Here is a 27,711-nt window from a genome sequence, read left to right as displayed (position 1 = left end):
GTACTCCCTCTAGCTACAGAAGCTCCATGAGGGCAACGATTTGTATATATTTTGTTTATTTCTGCATTGATGGCACCCAGAACAAGGACTGGCACAGAGTTAGTGCTTAAATATTTATGGAATAAATGAATACCTCTTCTATTTGGGTTTTTGCTTAGTGTCTGCACACCAGAGTTTTTCATGCCGAAGTGAGAGACAAACTAAAAGCACATCCTTCCAATTTCACAGGCCAATTAGCAAGGTAACCATTCTGCTAGTTCCATTTGGACAAATCTCAGAGAATGGCTCTAGTCACTTTCCCAACCTTGTGCCAATCATGACAAGAGGAATGAGTAACATGTGTAGCCTTGCCTGATAATATGCTACCAATGTGGCCATAAAAAAGGGGGTTGTTAATATGAAAACAAAGAGGAGAAAAAGGAGTGGAGGCCTACAGAGGACAAAAATAAGGGGTACCACACATTACTCAATGTGTCTTTCATTACCAACAACCCAAATGCAAACATGGCATTCATCTTAGTAATTTTTTAGTGCTTTTTAGTCTGGTATATGCCACAGGAGATAGTCCTTAGGTAAGTATACGAAATGTGCACATAATAACCACAAAATTTTGTAGAGAGGCAAAAACCATTTTTTACATTCCAACCACTTACAAAAGTTGTCCCTATGTAGACATCCATCCTCATTTCACCCTAGCATCTATCCCAAACAATCATGTCATATTATTTTTTGGTCACTCTCATGCTTGACTGCAATCTTACGTATGACAAAGGATTTCATCAAGTTGATATTTAAAAAGCGATACAAGAGAGCTACTCATGTTTATATGCAAAGCCATTGACAATTGAGGACCTGTCAGGATTATGATACTTAACTATTTAAGAGGAATCTTAAGTACTTGAAAATGTTTGCTACTATTTTAAATGTTAAATAAGTAAGTATCTACTCTGGGCAAGGTTCCATGGGTGATCTGAAGCTATATAATGCAAAGGACCTTATGCTAATATTTGATAGGAAAACTTTTTAAATTACTGTGCTAGAACCAAGACAGTGATTAATGTTTGGTGGCTAAGTAAAGAAACAGTAAGTTAGGAAGAACTTTCTGTTAACTGAAAAAATACTAACTTCAGTGTTCTTCTGAAAATAATGCTTCCCCTTCCCCACTGCCCCGAAATGTTTTTCAGTTCCTTCATTAAAAGGAATGATAAAATGTGAGAGTTCAAAGAATCTTTGATCTGGCTCAAGTCTAATTCTTAACTGCCGAAAGTACTGTGACCCAGAAAGATATGGTGGCTTAACCAAGACCACTAAGTTAAAAGAGCCATGACTAGAATTTGTTGCAGATTCCCAATTTGCCATTATCTTAGCCAAGAGCACACAGTATAAAAGCCCCTCCTGGTGGTTATCACTAAGTGAAGACCAAAATATGACTCACGTTACAACTTTTAAGAATATGTGTTGGCTGGGCAAACCTGCAATCCCAATGGTTTGGGAGGCCGAAGCCGGAGGATAACTGGATCCCAGAAATTTAAGAGCAGCCTGGGCAACATGGTAAAATCCTGTCTCTACAAACACACACACATACACACAAATTAGCCAGTCATGGTGACACGTGCCTATAATCCCAGCTACTCAGGAGGCTAACACGGGAGGATTGCTTGAGCCTAGGAGGTTGGTTGTGGCTGTCGTGAGCTGTGATTGTGCCAGTGTACTCCAGTCTGAGCAACAGAGCAAGACCCTGTCTCAAAAAAAAAAAAAAAAAAAAAAAATGTGTCTTCTGTGAAGTCAGATAAACAAGTACATATACCTCCTCTGAGGAATATATGATGAAAAAAGTGGTAAACTTTTTTCATTATCAGTTGTTGTGGTCCAGCTCTTTCCTTTAGCAGCTGTGTTACCATGTGACAAAAATCTTCAAACTTAGTTAGGTCCCCTCATCTTAAAATGGTAACAATAGCACATGTTCAAAATAATCCTATGAGGAATAATAAAATGATTTAAAGTTGTTTTCCTCACAACGCCAACCACTAAAATCTGTTTCTGAGCTCCAGGAAAAAATTAATAAAGCTGATGATGAACATACACTGGCAATAAAACTGCTGCATCTTATATAAGAGGGAGCATACTATTAAAGAATGGCTTCTGAATTCTATGTTTTAGTCTAGTCATGGCAAAAAATATATTACATGAATCACTGCTCTAAATATGCAAACTGTAGCATCTTCTGATAATGTTATCTAGAGAAGACACTGAGAATGCATACCAACAAGTTAGTTCAGGGGCTGAGTGGCTTTGTTAACAAACGACGGACACAAAATACAAGGAAAATGTACTACTCTGAATCAGGTGTGTTTAAATACATCATAAGCGATGAAATTTGTTTTGGTATTTAGTTTTTAATAAACCATCTTTATTAGTAAGAATGAATTAAGCTATAGAAAGTTTTGTAGTACCAGACAGACCCCAAAATTTTAGTGGCTTACATCCATATAACAGTCCAGAGCCAAATTCAGGAGAGCAAGGAGACTGTACCACACAGTCATCCACACCTAGGCTGATGGCTGCTCTGCCATCTGCAACACGTGGCTTTCCAGGTCCCTCTTTACATTCTCAACCTAGTTATAGGGAAAGAGCTTTGTATCAGACTTCAGTCAGGAAAACAGAAACCATTGCATGTGTTCCAAGCATGAAAGCATTTAATATAGAGAATCAGATGAAGCTTAGAACACCACTGGGAAAGGACAAAAGAAACAAAGTTAAAGAAAACAGACATAATCTCTGCCTATAGCTCCAAAGCAGGAGATTCTCAAGAGCCCACCTGGAGTGTCTGAATTTCTTGAAAGCTTCCACCAACTATCTTGGGCTGCAACAGCTAAGCAGGTAGTCGTGGTAGTCTGAAAAGTGGGACCTTCCCAACCCACCAAAGATGTCCACGTTCTAATTCCAATAAACAGGCTAGTTGTTACCTTATCTGACACAAGATGTGACTAAACAAAGAATCCTGAAATGGGAAGAGATTATCCTATATTAGCCAGGTAGATTCAAAATAGTAAGGGTCTCTGTAAGAGGAAGGCAAGAAAATCAGAGTCAGTTTTTCAGATGTGGGAATGGAAGTCAGAGACTGGAATGACGCCAAGTAAGAAATCATGAGGAATGCCAGCAGCCTCTAGAAACTGCAAAAGACAAAAAAAAAAAAGAAAAAGAAAAAGAAAAAAAGGCTCCCCCTCAGTGCTTCCTCAGTCAGCAGGAAACAAACCTGCAGACACCTTGACTTTAGCCCAGTGAGACTGACTTGGACATCCCACCTCCAGGACTCTAAGATAATAGACTGCTGTTGTTTTAAGCCTCTAAATTTGTGATAATTTGTTACAGCAACAATACAAAATGCATACAATGGTCGTCCTGGACTTCCCTGAACAATGCTTCAGACCTCATGTCTGCCCATGAATCTGCCTCAGCTCTCTGTAAAGACCAGTGGCCTCTCTCCTTCTCTTCTGTCTTCCACATCCCAGGGACACACTAACACAGAACCACACAGGGAAGCTTGTGATGCAAACAAGATGAGTCCTTAGAACAGGGTGGGAGTGGACACCCCAGCACAAGCGTGGGGTAGTCTTGATGAGTCAAGCTGCAGATGACACAGATCACCTCTGTTTACACTCCATCGCCTAGAACTCTGTCACAATGTCCTATCTAAACATGGGACACTGGGAAACGTCATCTAGCTTGTGTCTGTAAAGACGAGAAAACTCATACGGTAAACAGCTCTGGCACACACCATCAACGGATGTAAAGAAATATAATAACACCTGATAAAAGAATGCAAGCCACAGAAGGAAAATGACTAAGAAGTAGCTCTACAGCTGCGTACAAGTGTGTTCAAATAGACACTGCACGCATTCACAAACAAAAGGGGGTATTAAAAAGATGTAAGTATCTTTCAAAACAGTAGGGGATCATCCTATATAAACTGTCAATTTTATTAAGGCATTATCTTTACATTTGACACCATTCAGACTTAGTAATAATACGGTAGACAGTGGATTCCATAATTTTCTTTTTTATAATACTACTCTGTTGACAGCTAGATGACATTAAGATTTGTATATATTTCAAATGAGACAAGAAATCACTTTTTTATCTTTATTTTTTATTTTAGCTGTTAGAGAAATGTTAACTCAAAAACAACATGGCTGCCCAAACTTAGTTATCTACTATTCTCCATAATATTAATAACCTCGATTTGAAAATTCCATCCCCATTGTTACGAAGTTTCTAATGATATCTGAAGTGCCAGTCACAAAAATTAGAAAAAAAATCTAAACTAATACTTTAAAAGATACTTTTTTTCTTTTTATTATTATTATTATTATTATTATTATAGTTTAGGCTCTATGGTACATGTGCGCAACGTGCAGGTAAGTTACATATGTAGACATATGCCATGCTGGTGCGCTGCACCCACCAACTCGTCATCTAGCATTAGGTATATCTCCCAATGCTATCCCTCCCCCCAACCCCCACCCCACAACAGCCCCACTTTAAAAATTTTGAAACTTCAAGTAATTATCTGACACAATAATAATGGTTTATCTTACAATGGAGAGGACGAGGGAAACATTTTTTTAAAGCATTTAATATATTAAAATGTATTTTAAAAGTATGTCCCACCAAACAATTGTTTCAGACTCAATGAAAATTTAATTTTAATTCTGAATTTTAATTGTTCATATCCTCATGAAAAGGAAAATGTCTATCAATCTTCCAAGCTTCTGGACCAGTTTAATAGGTATTCTGAGACTACAAGATACGTGAACTACTTGAAATAATTCTTATTTACAACTACTTACTTTTATGAATAACTATTTTCTCAGTACCATGCAATTTAAGAACTATGAGCTTTAAAACTACTCTGAGGATGGTTTCAGTCCATCTTTGTAGGTTCCAACTTGTTCTTTTTTTTTTTTTTTTTTTTGAGATGGAGTCTCTGTCACTCAGGCTGGAGTGCTATGGCACAATCTGGGCTCACTGAATCCTCTGCCTCCGAGATTCAAGCAATTCTTCTGCCTCAGCCTCCTGAGTAGCCGGAATTACAGGCATGCACCACCACAACCAGCTAATTTTTGTATTTTTAGCGAGACGGGGTTTCACCATATTGGCCAGGCTGTTCTCAAACTCCAGACCCCGTGATCCGCCCACCTCTGCCTCCCAAAATGCTGGGATTCCAGCTTGTTCTTGACTCTTCCTTACCTTACAGCAATCTTGCTTCCCAACTGCCTGCCCTCAGACCACAATCTCCAACATCAACATGCAAACAGTAGCCTTTCAGAGACTACTTAACAGGTTCACACCATTGCAAATAAATCGAGAGAGATGGAGACAGAGAGAGAGATTCACCTTCTTGTGGTCCTGCGTCTGTGACTGAACCCTGACTGATACACATGAAGTTATTTATGAAGTAAAGTGATGATAAAGTTATCATCACTTTAATTTTATAGTCATTGGTAAATGCCTTATATTAAATAATGCTGTCCCATACATTGACTATCATGCCTGTTTATATGGATTTTATAAGCCGCCATTTAAAACCACATAAAATCTAAAAGTGCAAGCTTGCCCACTTTAGTAGGCATAAATAAAATAATCCCCAACGAACCACAGTAATGTAACTGCCTCCCCTTGGGTACGGACAAGACCTGTGATATAGCAGAACAGCGCTCCCACAATTATGTTACCTTATATGGCAAATATTTGCAAACATGAGGTCTCTAATCTATTAACTCTGAGTTATTTAAATGAGAGATTATCCTGGATTAGCCTCACCTAATCAGGTAAACATTTTAAAAGAAGTGTCACAAAATTGATCCTAGTGACCTGGAATAAAGCAAATAGCCATGCTGTGAACTGCCTATAGATGGTGCTCCATGGCTAGAACCTGGGGTTGGCGGCAAAGAACTGAGAGCAACACAAGCAGGAAGAAAACAAGAAACTCTTTCCTACAACTACAAAAAGCTGAATTCTGCCTACAACTTGAATGAGTTGAGAAGAGGACCCAGAGATCCAGAAGAGAACACAACCTGACCTCACCTTAATTTCAGCCTCCTAAGACCCTTAAGAGAGACAGAATCCAGCTACACCATGCCCAGACTTTTGACATCTAGAAACTAGGAGATAAGAAATGGGTCTTATTTTAAGCCATTAAATTGTGGCAATTTTTTATCCATCAATATAAAACTAATATACCCACAAACCACCCTTGCACTTTATATCCTATTTCTTAATGCTTAAAGTGCATTATTCATCTTAAGGGAGAGGAGATAAGAGGCATGGAAAGATAAATTGCAACGCAGTTTTATTAGCTACGCTACACTAAGAGATAAGATTTTTTAGAACAAGATATCTTATATACAATCCACGAATGATAACATCTCAGAAGAAAACCGTAAGATAACAGTGTTGGTAAATCACTACAGTACACTTAACCTCATGCAGCAATTGTGTAGTGATACCCCACTAGGTTATAAGAAAATGCTGGGAAGTTCTTATCTCCAAGATCTCTGAAGCTAGACTCCTGCACAGCTGTTCTTATTGCTGCTGTTTTTCCATTTCCATCTTAGGTATGAAGGCCTACTTAAAAATTGATTTTTACCTCTATTTGCTAATGGTTATGAACATTTATATCCAGAAAGCATACATTATTGATATATTTTTATCAGAGAACTATATTATAAATCAACATTGGCTTATATTTCATAAAATGACCCACAGCTGAAAGAGTCCGTAAGAAATTTAGCTATAGTTAATACTTCTAAACAAGTCTCCTTAGAATAAATGATCAAATGTTGCTAAACTTCTACAAGATTCTTTAGATAGATGCAATATTCCAACAGTTATGAAATATTACAAACATGAAAAGGTTTATCTGATTCATAAAAATATCAAAACATCAGGAAATTGGTTTGAGACCTTTGAAGTAAAATATGAGAGAAATGAAGGTTACCATTAACTGCCTAACAATTTCTCATTTTAAGACTGTAATACTGTAATCCCAGCACTTTGGGAGGCCAAGGCAGGGGATCACTTGAGCCCAGGAGTTCAAGGCCATCCTGTACAACACAGGGAGACCTCATCTCTACAATACAAAAAAATTAGCTAGGCATGGTGGCACGTGCCTCTGGTCCCAGCTACTGGGGAGGCTGAGGTGGGAGGATCACTTGAGCCCAGGAGGTCAAGGCCACAGTGAGCTGCGATCCCCCACCACTGTACTCCAGCCTGGGCAACAAAGCAAGACCACGTCTTTACAAAAAAAAAAAAAAAAAAAAAAAATTAGCCGGGCATGGTGGCACATGAGCCAAGGAGGCAGAGGCTGCAGTAAGCCAAGATCACACCACTACACTCCAGCCTGGGCAACAGAGTGAGACCTCGTCCCAAAAAAAAAAAAAAAAAGACTGCTATTATAATATTGTCACCTACTCACCTCATCAAGGAGAAATCTCATGTAAATTTTTCAAAATAACAACTAATTCCTTACATTCTCTATATCTATAATGTGTGTTCTTTTCATCTCTTTGCCAAAACCCCTAACTTAAATGGCCGTTCACACAATTTAGCAGCGCTTCATTGCTTTCTGAGTCAATTTACTTATTTCCACAGTAGCTATTTAAAATTACAATAAAATGTTGGCCGGGTGCGGTGGCTCATGCTTGTAATCCCAGCACTTTGGGAGGTTGAGGCGGGTGGATCACAAGGTCAGAAGATCGAGACCATCCTGGCTAACACGGTGAAACCCCGTCTCTACTAAAAATACAAAAAAAAAATTAGCCGGGCATGGTGAGGGCGCCTATGGTCCCAGCTACTCGGGAGGCTGAGGCAGGAGAATGGTGTGAACCCGGGAGGCAGAGCTTGCAGTGAGCCGAAATCACGCCACTGCACTCCAGCGTGGGCGACAGAGTGAGACTCCGTCTCAAAAAAAAAAAAAAAAAAAAAATTATAGTAAAATGTAAAAGTCAATAGTCCTTGAAACAATCCAAATAGGTTAGACTATAGTGCACTAAGAGCTCCATATCTCAGTATTTAAAAATAAATAAATAAAAGTACATTTCTTCACTGTGAGTTGTCAGGGAGGCTGCTCACCCTGGTCACTCAGGGACCCTGGCTGATAAAGCATCTACCATCTCAAACATTCCCAGTCAGTACAAGACAGGAAAAAATAATATAGCAAAGCATGCAATGATGCTGCAAGCTTCTGCCTAGCAATGACACACATCTCCTTGCATTTCACAGGCTAAAGTAAGTCATGTGGCCATGCTGAGTTCAAAATATTAGGAAAGTTAAATCCTACCTGCTAGGGTCTGAATGTCTGTATCCCCACAAAATTCTTATGTTGAAACCTTATCACCATTGTGATGATACAAGAAAGGTGGGGCTTTGAAGAGATGACAAAATCAAAAATCCACAGGTCCAAGGGAGCTTGTTTGTCCCTTCAATCATGTGAAGACAGAGAAGGGCCATCTCTGAGAAAGTGGGCTTCACCAGACACGGATCTGAGGTCACCTTGATCTTGGACTTCCCAGCCCCCAGAACTGTTAGAAAAAAATTTGTATGGTGTATATGCTGCTCAGTTGATGGTTATGGCAGTCTGAACAGCCTAAGACACTACCATATGTATGGGGGAAAAGGAAATATCTACGAACAACCCTAACAACTATCACATTCCCATATAAGGCTAATGCTATCAGCTGTTCTCCACTTCCCATTCCTTCCTCCTACCTTCTCAGTCACCTGACATTACATTCTTTATTTTCATTTCAGCTTCTTCTCCAGCTACCACCACTTAACTCTCTCTTCTCATTCACAGCAAATTGTTTGAGAAGAAGTGTTGGCTGCCTCCACTTCCTCACAACACACTCATTAATCAACCTACCACATTCTAGTTTTCACTGTAACACTGCAATGAAGCCGTTCTTGCTAAATCCAAAGAACTGTTCAGTTGTTATTTAACCTCTCAGTAGTCACCACTTATCACTGTTGACCTCTCCTTGGAACATTCTCCTCCTGTGACATCCAAAATTCTGCTGCGTTTCCTTGTGAGCTCCTCCAGCAACAAAGTCCAGGGACCTTTTGCAAGCATCCCTTTTGCAGCACACCGAAATATTGGTGTCCTTGAGGGGTTTGCATTAGGTCCTCTGTTTTTTACTGTAAGTACTCTGGCTGGGTGATTTTTATCCACCACCATGAATTCAATTCCCATTTAGGCGAATGATTTTCAAGTCTATTTTATCTTCAGCCCAGAACAAAGCTTCATTTCCATATATTCTGCTTCTCAAACATCTCAGTTTAGATTTCACACAGGCATCTCATACATTCTCAAACATGAACATGTTATCTTCCTTCCAAAATCTTTCTTCTCCTGTTTCCTATTTCAATAAACAGAATTTCCCTTTTATCAAGAAATGTAGTCATCACCCTTGTCTCCTTTTCTCTCATTCCACACACAAGCAATCACCAAGTACTGTCTAGTCTGGCTCCTAAACAGCTCTGAAATCCAAGTTATTTTTCTTCACTCTCACTGCCACAACTAATTTCAAGTCATCATTACCTCTCACTTTGACATCTGCAGAAGCCTCTTCTCCAGTCTTGCATCCCCACCTAAGCTATTCTCCACAGCACAGCCAAAGCAATCCTTCTAAATATAAATCTCACCTTGTCACTCCCAAGATAAAACCCTTCAATTCTCCCCACTGATTTCAGGATCGAGTTCAGATCCAGATTCTTTAACAAGGCTTACGAAGAGTCTTCAAGATTTGATCCTCACTTCCACTCTGGCCTCAATCCGCTATTCCCCCACCCTGTATATTCTAAACTTAGCCATACCAAGCTTTGAGTTCTCTGAATTTGCTGTGTTTTTTCATATGTTGGACCTTTACCGGTGCTGTTTAGCACTTGCCCTCTTCACTGGGTTATTTCCTATGATTAGCTCTTTAGTTTTCAGCTCACCCCAATATGCTAATATAGCACCCATTAGGTCCCAGTTTATTCACTTCTCATATTACATTATAACTGCCTGATTTTCTGTCTGAATCTCCCACTGAGCTATGAGCAGTAGGATATATCAGGGATAATGGCTGTCTTATCATCACTCTACCTTCAAAATCCAGCACAGTACCTACCTAACGTGTAGTATTCACCAATAAATATTTGTTGACAAAAAAATGACAGATCACATATTGGAGAAACTTCAATAACTTGGCACTTTGTTCAGTAACATGTACCGTATTTTAGGATGATGATACTCAAATATATTTATTTTGTATTGCTTACATCAATAATAGTATTTCTATGTAAAATCATCAAAAGGTACATAATATGAAAAACATTTACAACATACTTAAGAAATCAACAGCCAAACAGGAATCAAACATATAAGGCTTGTCTACTTTGGGCTTCTGCCATAATTATAACGGCATAGACATCAAATCAAAGAAGTCTCCATACTCAAGAAGTTTCTATTTTACTAAGAAATCGGTAAAACACAGTATAAAGTTCCCTGGGATCATCTATTTACTGTGTCATGATGGAACCCTGTGAAAATCCAAAAACAAAGATTATGAACTATGCATACAAATGCTATGAGGCTAACTCAACAGAAGTAACTTTTCAAGGAAAAGGGATACAGAGAAAAGGGAAGTAATACAACCAGTCCCCTCCCATTCCTTTTTAAAATCTTGCAGAATATTTTGTTTCTTACCCTTATAACATGTACCTTGAACACAAGAGACCGGCAGTAATGACTATACTTAGACAAATAACTTCTTAAGTTGTTTTCTCCTGAGTTACTGTGGTATAACACCTATGAAGTTCTTTGAAAACTACAGCAATGTAAAAAAATAGATTACTGATTTCATTTATGGCTTTGTAGATTAGGTATTTGAAACAGGCAAAAATAATGAGAGTGAAAATTTAATTGCTATTTGATAGTCAAATAAAAGAACTTACACAGCTCAGTCACAATTAGTTTTTGTTATTCCCTACGGATCATATAACTCAAATTGTTGAAAATTAATGTTATTTAGGCTTCTTTATAAGAAAGTTGTAATCAAATCAAAGCAGGACTGTTACCATGAGTCAACTTCTAAAACATAAAATTAGCTTTGATATATAGAGAAACTACCATAAATCATTCTATTACCATATTTTATATAATCTTAAAAATCTAGAAAGGATCTAAAAGTCTACTCTAGTAGTTTCTAGGCGTTTTTAGAATCTAATAAAAATTATAGATATGTCAGAAAAACACATTTATTCCATAAATGAAAACGTATGAAATTTCAGGGAACTAATGGGAAACTTTTCCTGTGTTTACCATTTTCAGAAATCCTGATCTTGTTCAACACTCTCATTTTACATTTGAGGAAAACTGCTGCTGCAAATGGTTAAGTGACTTTCCCAAGAACACACAGTTTAAATCAAAGGAACTAGAATCCGCATTTCCTTTTCTAGAATTTTTATAAGGTCCTTAACACTTTGTAAGTTACCATTTTATTTCACCCCTCTAATCCCAGCACTTGGGAGGCCGAGGCAGACGGATCACCTGAGGTTAGGAATTTGAGGCCAGTGGGGCCGACATGATGAAACCCCGTCTCTACTAAAAATAAAAAAATCAGCCAAGTGTTGTGGTGCACACTTGTAATCTCAGCTACTCGGGAGGCTGAGGCACGACAATCACTTGAACCCGGGAGGCAGAGGTTGCCATGAGATGAGACCATGCCACTGCACTCCAGCCTGGGTGACAGAGTGAGACACTGTCCTTAAAAAAATAATTAATTAATTAATTAAAAAAAGAACAGCTACAAAAAAACAGAGGAAAGAATCATGATAGTAATGAAACGGTAGGAAAGAATAATGATAGTAATGAAACAGAGGAAAGAATCATGATAGTAATGAAAGAGAGGAAAGAATCATGATAGTAATGAAACAGAGGAAAGAATCATGATAGTAATGAAACAGAGGAAAGAATCATGATAGTAATGAAACAGAGGAAAGAATCATGATACTAATGAAACAGAGGAAAGAATCATGATAGTAATGAAACAGAGGAAAGAATCATGATACTAATGAAACGGTAAGAAGAATCATGATAGTAATGAAACAGAGGAAAGAATCATGATAGTAATGAAACGGTAGGAAGAATCATGATAGTAATGAAACGGTAGGAAAGAATCATGATAGTAATGAAACAGTAGGAAGAATCATGATAGTAATGAAACACTAGGAAGAATCATGATAGTAATGAAACAGTAGGAAGAATCATGATAGTAATGAAACAGAGGAAAGAATCATGATAGTAATGAAACAGTAGGAAGAATCATGATAGTAATGAAACAGTAGGAAAGAATCATGATAGTAATGAAACGGTAGGAAGAATCATGATAGTAATGAAACAGAGGAAACAATCATGATAGTAATGAAACAGTAGGAAAGAATCATGATAGTAATGAAACAGTGGGAAGAATCATGATAGTAATGAAACAGAGGAAAGAATCATGATAGTAATGAAACAGAGGAAAGAATCATGATACTAATGAAACGGTGGAAGAATCATGATAGTAATGAAACAGAGGAAAGAATCATGATAGCAATGAAACAGAGGAAAGAATCATGATAGTAATGAAACAGAGGAAAGAATCATGATACTAATGAAACGGTGGAAGAATCATGATAGTAATGAAACAGAGGAAAGAATCATGATAGCAATGAAACAGAGGAAAGAATCATGATAGTAATGAAACAGAGGAAAGAATCATGATAGTAATGAAACGGTAGGAAGAATCATGATAGTAATGAAACAGAGGAAAGAATCGTGATAGTAATGAAACGGTAGGAAGAATCATGATAGTAATGAAACAGTAGGAAAGAATCATGATAGTAATGAAACAGTAGGAAGAATCATGATAGTAATGAAACAGTAGGAAAGAATCATGATAGTAATGAAACAGAGGAAAGAATCATGATAGTAATGAAACGGTAGGAAAGAATCATGATACTAATGAAACGGTAGGAAGAATCATGATAGTAATGAAACAGAGGAAAGAATCATGATAGTAATGAAACAGAGGAAAGAATCATGACAGTAATGAAACGGTAGGAAAGAATCATGATAGTAATGAAACGGTAGGAAGAATCATGATAGTAATGAAACAGAGGAAAGAATCATGATAGTAATGAAAGAGAGGAAAGAATCATGATAGTAATGAAACAGAGGAAAGAATCATGATAGTAATGAAACGGTAGGAAAGAATCATGATAGTAATGAAACAGTAGGAAGAATCATGATAGTAATGAAACAGTAGGAAAGAATCATGATAGTAATGAAACAGAGGAAAGAATCATGATAGTAATGAAACGGTAGGAAAGAATCATGATAGTAATGAAACAGAGGAAAGAATCATGATAGTAATGAAACAGTAGGAAGAATCATGATAGTAATGAAACAGAGGAAAGAATCATGATAGTAATGAAACAGAGGAAAGAATCATGATAGTAATGAAACAGAGGAAAGAATCATGATAGTAATGAAACGGTAGGAAGAATCATGATAGTAATGAAACAGAGGAAAGAATCATGATAGTAATGAAACAGAGGAAAGAATCATGATAGTAATGAAACGGTAGGAAAGAATCATGATAGTAATGAAACAGAGGAAAGAATCATGATAGTAATGAAACGGTAGGAAGAATCATGATAGTAATGAAACAGAGGAAAGAATCATGATAGTAATGAAACGGTAGGAAGAATCATGATAGTAATGAAACAGAGGAAAGAATCATGATAGTAATGAAACAGAGGAAAGAATCATGATACTAATGAAACAGAGGAAAGAATCATGATAGTAATGAAACAGAGGAAAGAATCATGATACTAATGAAACGGTAAGAAGAATCATGATAGTAATGAAACAGAGGAAAGAATCATGATAGTAATGAAATGGTAGGAAAGAATCATGATAGTAATGAAACGGTAGGAAGAATCATGATAGTAATGAAACAGAGGAAACAATCATGATAGTAATGAAACAGTAGGAAAGAATCATGATAGTAATGAAACAGTGGGAAGAATCATGATAGTAATGAAACAGAGGAAAGAATCATGATAGTAATGAAACAGAGGAAAGAATCATGATACTAATGAAACGGTGGAAGAATCATGATAGTAATGAAACAGAGGAAAGAATCATGATAGCAATGAAACAGAGGAAAGAATCATGATAGTAATGAAACAGAGGAAAGAATCATGATAGTAATGAAACGGTAGGAAGAATCATGATAGTAATGAAACAGAGGAAAGAATCGTGATAGTAATGAAACGGTAGGAAGAATCATGATAGTAATGAAACAGTAGGAAAGAATCATGATAGTAATGAAACAGTAGGAAGAATCATGATAGTAATGAAACAGTAGGAAAGAATCATGATAGTAATGAAACAGAGGAAAGAATCATGATAGTAATGAAACGGTAGGAAAGAATCATGATACTAATGAAACGGTAGGAAGAATCATGATAGTAATGAAACAGAGGAAAGAATCATGATAGTAATGAAACAGAGGAAAGAATCATGACAGTAATGAAACGGTAGGAAAGAATCATGATAGTAATGAAACGGTAGGAAGAATCATGATAGTAATGAAACAGAGGAAAGAATCATGATAGTAATGAAAGAGAGGAAAGAATCATGATAGTAATGAAACAGAGGAAAGAATCATGATAGTAATGAAACGGTAGGAAAGAATCATGATAGTAATGAAACAGAGGAAAGAATCATGATAGTAATGAAACAGTAGGAAAGAATCATGATAGTAATGAAACAGAGGAAAGAATCATGATAGTAATGAAACGGTAGGAAAGAATCATGATAGTAATGAAACAGAGGAAAGAATCATGATAGTAATGAAACAGTAGGAAGAATCATGATAGTAATGAAACAGAGGAAAGAATCATGATAGTAATGAAACAGAGGAAAGAATCATGATAGTAATGAAACAGAGGAAAGAATCATGATAGTAATGAAACGGTAGGAAGAATCATGATAGTAATGAAACAGAGGAAAGAATCATGATAGTAATGAAACAGAGGAAAGAATCATGATAGTAATGAAACAGAGGAAAGAATCATGATAGTAATGAAACAGAGGAAAGAATCATGATAGTAATGAAACGGTAGGAAGAATCATGATAGTAATGAAACAGAGGAAAGAATCATGATAGTAATGAAACGGTAGGAAGAATCATGATAGTAATGAAACAGAGGAAAGAATCATGATAGTAATGAAACAGAGGAAAGAATCATGATACTAATGAAACAGAGGAAAGAATCATGATAGTAATGAAACAGAGGAAAGAATCATGATACTAATGAAACGGTAAGAAGAATCATGATAGTAATGAAACAGAGGAAAGAATCATGATAGTAATGAAATGGTAGGAAAGAATCATGATAGTAATGAAACAGAGGAAAGAATCATGATAGTAATGAAACAGAGGAAAGAATCATGATAGTAATGAAACAGAGGAAAGAATCATGATAGTAATGAAACAGAGGAAAGAATCATGATAGTAATGAAACGGTAGGAAGAATCATGATAGTAATGAAACAGAGGAAAGAATCATGATAGTAATGAAACAGAGGAAAGAATCATGATAGTAATGAAACAGAGGAAAGAATCATGATAGTAATGAAACAGAGGAAAGAATCATGATAGTAATGAAACGGTAGGAAGAATCATGATAGCAATGAAACAGAGGAAAGAATCATGATAGTAATGAAACAGAGGAAAGAATCATGATAGTAATGAAACGGTAGGAAGAATCATGATAGCAATGAAACAGAGGAAAGAATCATGATAGCAATGAAACAGAGGAAAGAATCATGATAGCAATGAAACAGAGGAAAGAATCATGATAGCAATGAAACAGAGGAAAGAATCATGATAGCAATGAAACAGAGGAAAGAATCATGATAGTAATGAAACAGAGGAAAGAATCATGATAGTAATGAAACAGAGGAAAGAATCATGATAGTAATGAAACAGAGGAAAGAATCATGATAGTAATGAAACAGAGGAAAGAATCATGATAGTAATGAAACGGTAGGAAGAATCATGATAGTAATGAAACAGAGGAAAGAATCATGATAGTAATGAAACGGTAGGAAGAATCATGATAGTAATGAAACGGTAGGAAGAATCATGATAGTAATGAAACAGTAGGAAAGAATCATGATAGTAATGAAACGGTAGGAAGAATCATGATAGTAATGAAACAGAGGAAAGAATCATGATAGTAATGAAACGGTAGGAAGAATCATGATAGTAATGAAACGGTAGGAAGAATCATGATAGTAATGAAACAGAGGAAAGAATCATGATAGTAATGAAACAGAGGAAAGAATCATGATAGTAATGAAACGGTAGGAAGAATCATGATAGTAATGAAACAGAGGAAAGAATCATGATAGTAATGAAACCGTAGGAAGAATCATGATAGTAATGAAACAGAGGAAAGAATCGTGATAGTAATGAAACAGTAGGAAGAATCATGATAGTAATGAAACGGTAGGAAAGAATCATGATAGTAATGAAACGGTAGGAAAGAATCATGATAGTAATGAAACGGTAGGAAAGAATCATGATAGTAATGAAACGGTAGGAAAGAATCATGATAGTAACGAAACAGAGGAAAGAATCATGATAGTAACGAAACAGTAGGAAAGTGGTGAAAGGACAGGGGATGGGGGCAGAGTAGGATGGTAAAACCCTCACAGCATAAATTCTTGATAATGGAGCATGAGAATATAATAACATAAACTCTGGTATGAGGAAACCTTGTTTTTATTCCCAGCTTTGTTATTTAGCCTGAAACCTGACTTTCCTGCTCTAACATTCTATAATGCAGTATTTTGTAAAATCACATTCTACAGTTGATTTACACTATGTCCAACATCTAAGCACGCGAATCATGTGGCTGTCAACGGAAAGCCAAGCGGAAGTCGAGTGCCATTAAGGGAGGAGACCACCTCTCATATTGTCTTATGCCCAATTTCTGCCTCCAAAGAAAAAAGAAGTAAAAACTAAAAGGCAGAAATGAAATTCACAGGCAGACAGCCCGGCGCCACACCCTGGGCCTGGTAGTTAAAGATTGACCCCTGATCTAATCGGTTATGTTATCTATAGATTACAGACATTGTATTTAAAAGCACTGTGAAAATCCCTGTCCTGTTCTGTTCCATTCTAATTACCGGTGCAGGTGCATGCAGCTCCCAGTCACATACCCTCTGCTTGCTCAATAGATCACGACCGTCTCATATGGACCCCCTTAGAGTTGTAAGCCCTTAAAGGGGACAAGAATTGCTCACTCGGGGAGCTCGGTTTTTGGAGACGTGAGTCTGCTGATACTCCCAGCTGAATGAAGCCCTTTCCTTCTACAATTCGGTGTCTGAGGGGTTCTTGTGTGCGGCTCGTCCTGCTACACCATCATGATAGTATTTGACCTTGATTCAGCCATCCTTCCTCCTCATAAATGCTTCAAGAGGAAAAATGTACAGGAAACAATGCCAAGAAACAGCACAACCACTCCACTTTTATGAGTATGAGAAAAACTTTTATTCCCCTTCAAAATTCTAAAAAACATGGACCAATCAGCACTCTCTCTTCCTTAAGGGAGGCCCTGTTTTCTTTTCCTTAATCTTAACTCACATGTTAACCAAAAGAATATTATTAAAATATAATATTCTAAAAATAAAAGTTAAATGACTCTTTGTATTTCATTTGCTATGCCTTTAAAATGAAACCACCTACCAATCAATTATAGGCACACACAAAAAAATAAATAAGTACTTTAGGCCGGGCGCGGTGGCTCACGCCTGTATTCCCAGCACTTTGGGAGGCCGAGGCGGGAGGATCACGAGGTCAGGAGTTTGAGACCAGCCTGACCAACATGGTGAAACCCAGCCTCTACTAAAAATACAAAAATCAGCCGTACGTGGTGGTGCGTGCCTGTAATTCCAGCTACTCAGGAGGCTGAGGCAGGAGAATCGCTTGAATCCGGGAGGCAGGGGTTGCAATGAGCAGAGATCACCCACTGCACTCCAGCCTGGGCGACACAGCAAGACTCCGTCTCAAAAAATAAAATAAAATAAAATAAAATAAAATAAAATAAAATAAAATAAATAAGTACTTTTAAAAAGCATTCATACACAAAACACATTGTATGCAGCAAATATATCTGAGGTGTAAACTATTCTTCTACCCATTCCTTGGACTAACAATTTTTAAGGTACATATTAAATTTATTTCCAATCTTTTTCCTACAATTTTTTTGATTCATACATTATTTAACAGAGAGCTTCAATTCACTCAACAAAAACACTTCTTTCAATAAAAGAAACACATGGAAAATTCTCTTCCAAACACGCACAGATGTTTTTTAATAGTGATCACTGAGATTCAAGGATCAGGGAGGCCTACATGTACCTCAACAATTTCCTACTGATATTTAATATCTAATTGACAAATAGGGTTATATAGCTAGTTATTAAAACAGGGTAGAAGGAGAATTCTGGAGTAAAATTGTAAACATACAAGTTGTACAATCATGGGCAAAATGCTTAATTCAACAACACCTCCCTTAGTAGAATGATTTTAGATACAAAACATCAGAAATCCAATTTGAATTGTCCTAAACAATAGGGAAGGTTATTAACTCACAAAGCAAGGAGGTGAGAGAGCAATTACAAGGCTAAGACATGTCATCAAGTACCCAGTTCTTCCCATTTTTCTACACTGTTTTTTGCCCTCAGGCTTGTACTTTCGAGGTAATAAGATGGTTTCAGCAACCAAAGCATCACATTCTCATACACAAATCCAAAGACAGGATGAGAAAATTTCCCTTCCTTGTGTGTCCTCTGTAAAGAAGAAGGAAACTTTCCCAAAGCCATGTACAACTGTATCATATACTCACTTCTAAAACAATAATTTGCAAGATGCTGAAATAACGATGAGCTTTAACTGATACAAATTATTGCTTAGGGCTGGCAAGTGTCCCGGCTTCTCTCAATACTTAAACCAAACCAACCTACTGTCCCCAAAGACAAAAGTTAGACAAATAGTTTGTCACAACCATCAGGCAAAGATATTGTGAAAATTATATACGATTGTCTTCTTTCATTTGGGCTGCTATAACAAATTACCATAAACTAGGGGGCAACAGAAATTTATTTCTCACTTCTGGGTGCTGGAAGTCCAAGATCAGAGTTCCAGCATGGTCAGGTTCTGGTGAAAGCTCCCTTCTGGACTGCAGATTGCTCACATTGCTATCTTCTCACAGAAGAAAAAACAGTTAAAAATAAATAAAAAATAAAATAAAGTTAAAAATAACAGAAAAAAGTTAAAAATAAAGTGAATTATTTACTGGTATATGTATTATTATTAAAATTTTGGTTAATCATGTAAAGATACCTACCAAGTTTGATATTTGAAAGTGAAAAATAACTTTTCTTTCCCCTTCATGTTACCATGAGAACTCAGGTACCTATAATGTAATGTAAAGGGCACTTCCTCACTTGGCAGAATGAGGACCAGAGAGCTCTCTGGGGTCCTATTTATAAGGGCACTAATCTAATTCATGAGGGCTCCACCCTGAGGACCTAATCACTTCCCAAAGGCCCCACCTCCTAATACTTTCTCACTCAAAGTTAGGATTTCAACCTATAAATTTTGTGGGAACATAAACATTCAATCTACGACAATAGTCTAAGTCAAATGCCTAGTATCCTGTCTGCTTGTTGCTTGTTTTATTTTTATTTTCCTGATATAATTTAAGCCTTATTATCAACCACCAAGTTCACTAAATTCAGTAAGTTATACTAAGGTATTTCATTCAATTTAATATTTAATATGAATAGCAAAAAGATTTCACAATTTATGACCTTTAGTTTTACTGCAAAACTCCTAGAAACTAACTTGCCAATGGTTTGCTGTTTCCAAGCAGAGAAAACTCTGTACCAAAATATTTCCAAAAGCTGAGTCAAATCACAATGACAACAATGTTATGCCATCTCTAAAAATTATACTTCTAAAATAACAAATATTTCCATTAAATAAAATCAGTGCTACAACTTATTTAACCTGTACTAAGTGCCCTTTCCATTACATTATAGGTACTTGAGTTCTCATGGTAACATGAAGGGGAAAGAAAATTTATTTTTCACCTTCAAATATCAAACTTGGTAGGTATCTTTACATGATTAACCAAAATTTTAATAATAATAAATATACCATAAATAATTCACTTTAACTTTTTTCTGTTCATTAAATGACAACGGGATGCTATTCTATCTTAGACTTTTATAACAGATTTCAAAACACTCTCTAAACTTATTGTTGACCTTGTGCCTTCCAACATTAAACAGAAATAGAGACAGGCCAACTGGGAGGCAGGCAGGCAGGCAGGCAGGCAAACAGATACCAACTACCATGAAAAAAATTATTCTTCTGGGCCAGGTGCAGCGGCTCATGCCTGTAATCCCAGCACTTTGGGGAGGACGAGACGGGCGGATCACCTGAGGTCAGGAGTTCGAGACCAGCCTGACCAACATGGAGAAACCCCGTCTCTACTAAAAATACAAAATTAGCTGGGCATGGTGGCATAAGCCTGTAATCCCAGCTACTTGGGAGGCTGAGGCAGGAGGATTGCTTGAACCCAGGAGGTAGAGGTTGCAGTGAGCCAAGTTCGCGCCACTGCACTCCAGCCTGGGCAACAAGAACAAAACTCCGTCTCCAAAAAAAAAAAAAAAAAAAAATTATTCTTCTGAATAACATTTTTGAAGCCTTAATATTCAATCTATTTATATATGTCTTACTTATGTAAAAAAACAGTAATACTTGTTGTAAAATAGAAAGTCCATGTACAACTACCCAAGAAATTATGTGAAGCCAGCATCCCTGTGTACTGTCTGCAAAATACAGGGTAAGAACTACAAAGATATATTATACCAGAAAGTGATTAGATAAAAAGTGATGTGCCAGAATGTTAAAATTTGTTTTCCATAAAACAGCACTGTTAACAGCAATGAGAAAACAGATGGGCCAGATGCAGCGAAGGAAGGATCAAGAGTTCCCTTTCAGACATGCTCAGTTTGAGAAGCTGCAGAAATCTTGCCCAACAGATAGAAATAAAGACTAGACAGAGACCAGGAGAAATATCCATTTGTTACACACATACACACACTGTTACATAACAAATAAACCTTTGTTCATGTACTTGTTTTCCAGCTGGGGAACACATTATTCCTACACTTAACCAAAAGTAAATTTTCTATCCTCGTAGGATTAGCATGATACTCCAGAAGGAATTCTTATGGAGATGAGCAATTTATAGTCTGATATGCCAAATGTCAGAGATATCTGATAGTCTGAGAGAGTCTGATACGCCAAATAAACCCTGAAGATCACTGAAATAATCCACAGCAGTCACAGGCATAACAGACCACACTCACATCTAAAATCGATGAATATTTAGGGCTAAAGAGGGAGATAATGAAAAAGTAAATGGAGCAAAAGGTTAAGAGTTGATTACTCTTTAGCCTGAGTTACATTTCCACTCTTTCCCTTTCTCTGTGCCTTATGTGTGGAACAGGGCACATATATGGGACTAAACATGCTGGTGGTGCATATGGAGAAAAATACCCTGAAAATGTTCTCTTTTGACCAAGCTCCTATCTCTTACGTGGACAGACAATTCCTCATGGGTTTCTAACACAATTTGCTAATGCAGGGACTGACTTGTTCTGGACCATCTTTTCAAGGATATTTGTACACAGCACATAGTCAAAGAAGACAGAGTCCTCCTCCAGAAAAATGAGTGTTTACTTTTGAGTTTAATAAAGACAACGTCTCCCTTTAGGGAAGAGGTCAAAAAAGCGCACTGCCCATTTTTAAGGACCTTGGTTTCTTACATGCAAGGTTCCTCTCCTGCAGTGTAATTCACTACGTGAGTGGGCATCACCTAGCTCCCCTCATGTTGCTCAATGTGAACTGAAGCTCAAAGAACCAGTACAAATGCTGGGTAATAAACTGTCTATTGCTGTGGACATTAGTTGCTTTAAAGGAAGTAATATTTAATAGTTATGACAGTAATACTGACCACCAAGATAGATGGTCCAGTTACAACTCAGCCTCTAATTGTATGACATCAGGCATATGATAAACTCCCTGAATTTTAGTTTCCTTGTTTTAAAATATAATACCTACATCTTAGGTATTATGTATACGTGTGTAACACATAATACATATGTAACATGTAAAATATAGAACTATATGTACATAAGGACTATTCTATTGCTATAATAAACTATCCTTCATCTGTGACACAAGAATCCCATGTCTTCTGCCATCATCCATGACATTATGGCATTCCTGACAAGCAGCTTTGGCTATTTCCAATCATGCTTCAACGGGTGGTCAAACATATAATCTAACCTAAGTGAAATCACATTGCCTGCACCTAAATACTCTGTGCATATATGCATACATATCAATGCGTAACTACCATGATTTCCTGTGTTATGATTGCAAACTTTTTCTTCCACTTAAGTTCTTTGCTTAAAGGTAACACCCACTGCTTACCTCCCTCCTCTCCCCTTTTATCATTTGCTAAGATAGTAAAGTCTCCGTTTCACAGCTGTGCCATGAAAACTAACTGGATATCATACATCCCAATATAAAATGTATTTAAAAATATTAGTGACATACAGAAGTTATGTCAAAGGCAACTGAAATATGTTTTATTTAAACAATTTATCGCTTAGAAAATATGAGCTGTTCAATTTTTCATATTGCATATTCATTATTACCTACACATCATGGCCTATTAGCTACTCATATTCTTTGCAGGTAAGATAAATTATTATAACAGCTGCTTTTGATGATGGCAAAGTCAATAAGTGCACTGGAAATAATTACAGAATTGGAGCTCTTTTCACATTATCAGAAGAGGTCATTATAAATTAAAACAATTCTAAATGAAGTTGATTAACTGATAAGTGTTAATGATATAAGAAAGAGAGAAACTGTCAAAATAAAAGAAACACAAGACGCACTAGACAGGCAAATGATACATACTAAAAAGCCAAAGTCTCCCAGAAACTCACATCACTTAACATCAGTGAGGATTCAAAAATTAGTTTTTAATGACTATATTCAATGTAATTAAGAAAAGTGACAATAAAATCTCCAATCTTCTTTGCCTATTCACTTAACTCTCTCAACCACATTCTCAAATAGGGAATATAACAAAACATTGTTTTTAATGAATGAAAATGTCTTCATGAAGAAGCATATGTGTATGTGTATAAACATATATATAATACATACATACACACACACAGAAATCTATGGAATATCACCAAATCTTCTGTGATACAAAATCTCTTCCTGGGAAATTTTCACACAACATAAGAGAATTTGGAATTCTCAGTGTTTCATAATAAGCAATAGACTATTCCAGAGACCATATAATTTATTATTATAAAGTTAGTTTCTTTAGCAAAAAAAAAAATCAATTCAAAAAAATCTTACCGCATTTCAGGATCTCATTATACTAATGCTTCCATTTAAATGAGGAATACACAGCAATAGCTACCCCTTAGTGACCATGTGTTATACCCTAGGCATTGCACTAAGCATTTTATATACAGTCTTTATAGACATATAGTTATATATTTTACATGTTACATACATGTATACATAATACCTGAGATATGGGTATTATATTTATATTTTAAAACAAGCAAACTAAAATGCAGAGAGTTTGTCGTTTGCCTGATGTCATAAAATTAGAGGCTGAGTTGTAACTGGACCATCTATCTGTCTGACTTAAAAATTCACCCATGGTGGTATTACTGTCATAACTATTAAATATTACTTCCTTTAAATCAACTAATGTCCATTCCTGATTCCAGGCTCAACTTAAGACTTCAATTTGGCTTCCTCTCTAGAAGGAAGAAAAACACTGTTCATACTAAATCAACTACTCTGGTACATATGTCAGTAATATTTATTATATTAATAGTAAATTAAGTTTCAACTGCTACACTTTCGGGTTCCATAGTGCCAAATCTTATCATAGGCATCAGGTTTTAAAGTCAGCAAGACAGAAAGAGACCACATACTGTCAAAACAACCCTGGGCTATCACTAGGAAAATACCACATTGGTGACCAACCACACTTTCCAAAACAGAGTGTTTCCCTTCCAATATCGGAAGAGATCACAGTTTGTGAATTTAGTGAGTACCAGATACGGAATAGCCTGTATTTCAGAGATACGCATGCTTATTGAGTAAAGTATCAAAACACCAAGTATTTAACAAACTATAGAAATGATCCCTGAAAGTACAGTCTTCAAAACATCAACTATTTAAGCTCTTATTTTGCTCTTTTCCTTAAGTAAAATAGACATACACTGTAATACTGTCATATAGTGAAATCAAGTGCTCCTACTTAGGAGAAATAAAACCAATTTTGCAAGAAAAACTTTTTTAATCCTCAACAATGTTCTCCCTAATTTTTCATTTTAAAAATATATTTCGAGAAAAAAATTTAATAGAAACATGTTACTGTAATTTAGATTTAATTATACTAAATCCACAAACGTTTTCATATATTAAAGTCATCTTATCATTGGAGATACTCAGATGCTGTAAACATGTACGCATTTTAGATTTTTTTTCCCCCTTGTAAACTGAAAACAAAAATGTAAGCACCCTCCGACCTCTGCCTCAACCATCTGAAAGGGCCCCTCTTCTCCACCAAGGGCATATTCCAAAGCTAACCTGAAAAACCACTTCAGGCCATGATGGGAAAAGTGGGCCAGACATGCTCATTATACCCTCCTTCTTTTTGGAATTCAGGAAAAGCCAACCAGCATTAACATCAACACAGATCTTAGGTCTGATAAGAAACATTTACAATCTATTCTCTCTGAAGTCTGCCACCTGGAGGCTTCATCTGGCTAATAAAACTTTGGTCTCCGCATTCCTTTCTATTAATAACAATTCTTTCAACAAACTGCCAATCAGAAAATTTTTAAATCTACCTATGACCTGGAAGCCCCTCCCCCTTTGAGTTGTCCCACCCTTCCAGATCAAACCAATGTAGATCTTACATGTATTGATCAATGTATTATGTCTCTCTAAAATGTATAAATGCCAGCTGTACCCTGACCACCTTGGGTACCCGCCATCAGGACCTCCGGAGGCTGTGTCACCAGTGCATCCTTAACCTTGGCAAAAAAAAAAAAAAAATTGAGACCTGTCTTAAATACTTTAGGGTTCACACCCTTCAAATGAAAATTGGCGTGGTCCTAGGGATCTTCCTAGGAGATAAAACATCACAATTTCCATGGATTTCATCATCTTTTATTGCCCTTTGCTTTGGTAATCCACAAAAAAACTGTCTACTTTTTCTTCACTCTTCTACCTTTCTCGTGAACTACTAAATCTAAAACTCTTGAATATGGTATACAAATAACAAGTGCTAAAAAATATATCATTAATTTATATTTGTAAATATGACTTCACTTCAACAGTGGTTCTCTAATCCCTTAGCAGAACTTCATCAATAATTTCATATAGCCTACTTTCATGTTAAAATTTAAAAGCTGAAGAGAGGTACATTAGTTAAAACTGAACACACAATATTTGTTTCAAAGAATAAAGAGAAACGGAAACAGAATTACTCTGCATATGAGGATATTTTTTCACTGTCTCTACCCAGCTATTAAAATTTTGTTAGTATCTTAAACCCAATTCAGATTTTGAGCCCTATGTAGGTGTACAACTTAAACCAGGAAAAATTATCTTCAATTATATAAGCAGGTAACTCTCACCAAAATGGTCCACAATTAGAAACCTTAGTCACATTCCCGAAATAACTATTTTTGCTGAAGCAGCTAGATCAACTATCCATGATGGATAATTGGAACTTACAAACACTACAATTACTTTAAATACAACTAGTCACTCCAAACCTCACCCTCTTCAAAGTTAATGCTGGATTAAGATTGAAATCAGATTGAATGAACTTCAGAAATAAATCCGCATAAAATAAATGTCAGGTTATTTTCACGAGTATACACTGAGTGCAACATAAAGTAAACATACAGGATAACTTAAAACACTCTCTCAATATGTTGTTGTACTTGCATAAAATAAATAATGTTAGCTTATTCTCACAAGTATACATCGAGTTCAACATAAACAAATATAAACATACAGAGTAAATTAAAACACACTCTGGACAGGTTCTGTTGCTTCTTGAAATGGGTAATAAAGGGAGCAGAGTAAGAAAATAAGGAACACATATTTCCTGCAGGCTTATAAATACTTCTAAAGGGTATTTTCACATCCAACACACCCCTTTTAGTGACACAATTGCTCTAAGCTGGGCTTCCAGCTGGGAATAAAAGCGCCCAGGGTCTGAAAGGCGTGAGGTGCTCAGAAGCAGAGTCAAGTACACGCTTTGCCGTCTTTTTTCAAGTCAGAACCCTGCTAACTCCACGTCCCGGAAACGCCCCAGGGCCTCCCACCCCCGCGGCTCCCGCCCCACCGCCGGCATCGCCCACGCCGGCGGCCACGCTGCCTAGCAACACGGCAGGGCTGCCTGGCAACGCGGCCCACCCTGGCCCGCCCCCGCCCACAGGGGAAGGCCAAGGGGATCCATTCTACCTCCTTTTTCTTCTGTCCTCCCCCGAGCTGGATACAGAGGAGCAGCAGCAGGAGAAGGAAGGGAAAGCTCCCGGTGGGCAGGTACCGCAGCCGCCGCCCCGCTTGCCTACGGCGTGAAGGAGCGCCCCGGGCCCCCATCGCGGCAGGGCAGTGTCTCCTCCACGCGCGGTAGCCGTGCGCGCCCAGCTCCTACCGCGCACCACGCCTGCCCGGCCAGCCTCCGGGAGCCCACTGGCTGGGCCCTCCGGGGTGGCAGCGGCTTTGCGAGGGACCAGGGCCGCGGCCGAGGACGCAGAGGAGGAGACTGACAGAGCATCCGGTTCACCGGGAGAAGACCTGGAAAGGCGCGGGATGGGGGCAGGAAGTGGGCGTGGCGAGGGAGCCAGGCTCCAGGGGCGCGGCGTGCTCCCGCCCGGAGCTTGCCTTTCCTGGACCCGCGCTGGAGAGAGGGGCGGTCCTTTGGCCCTGGGACCTCAATCTGAGGCCATCCTGCTATTGAACCTAATTACTGGGTAGTCCAGCACTTTACCTGGGGCCTTGCACAGAAAGACCTGAATGCCTTCTTGGATGATGAAAGGGAAGTTTTGGGGAATGAGAACCTGGCCCCTGCGGTTCCCAGCAATCTCCATTCCCACTGAGATCATTGTTAGGAACACAGTTCTTCTCCTTCAGAGCCCTGGGAAACCATCTAACATACTCCAGAGCCCCCCGATGCACAGAAGCCGCCCCACAACTTCACAGCTGTTCCTTCCAGCCCCAACTAGAAGGCCTGAGGCACAACCTAGACTCCACTTCATTCAGTGACTCATTCAGCATCCATGGAGTGCATAAGTACAGAGCACCGTACTAGCTACTTTTAATATAAAAACGAATAGACTTACTTCAATTTCTATTCTGTGAATATTTTAAGAACCATAGCAGACTGGGCATGGTGGCTC

General features: G+C 37.5%; 1 protein-coding gene across 9 annotated transcripts in view; it reads right to left on the bottom strand.

Moving 5' to 3' along the window:
- The window catches only part of TUSC3 (tumor suppressor candidate 3), a 308,026-nt gene extending 280,734 nt beyond the window's left edge, over nucleotides 1-27,292 (bottom strand). For 6 of the 9 annotated variants that reach the window (XM_054561215.2, XM_024251067.3, XM_054561216.2 and 3 more), the window contains exon 1: nucleotides 26,774-27,119. In XM_054561215.2, the coding sequence (XP_054417190.1) occupies nucleotides 26,774-26,911 (138 nt within the window). In that variant the 5' untranslated portion in view covers nucleotides 26,912-27,119. Of the gene's footprint in view, nucleotides 1-26,773 lie in introns of all 9 variants that reach the window. The other 3 variants (XM_003777211.5, XM_063726518.1, XM_054561214.2) reach the window with 3 other exon arrangements.
- Between the last annotated feature and the right edge of the window lie 419 nt (nucleotides 27,293-27,711).

This window comes from Pongo abelii, chromosome 7 (assembly GCF_028885655.2).
Source record: "Pongo abelii isolate AG06213 chromosome 7, NHGRI_mPonAbe1-v2.0_pri, whole genome shotgun sequence".
Lineage (NCBI taxonomy): Eukaryota > Metazoa > Chordata > Mammalia > Primates > Hominidae > Pongo > Pongo abelii.
The sequence above is the reverse complement of the archived record's forward strand: the minus strand, read 5'-3'. Positions and strand labels throughout refer to the sequence as shown.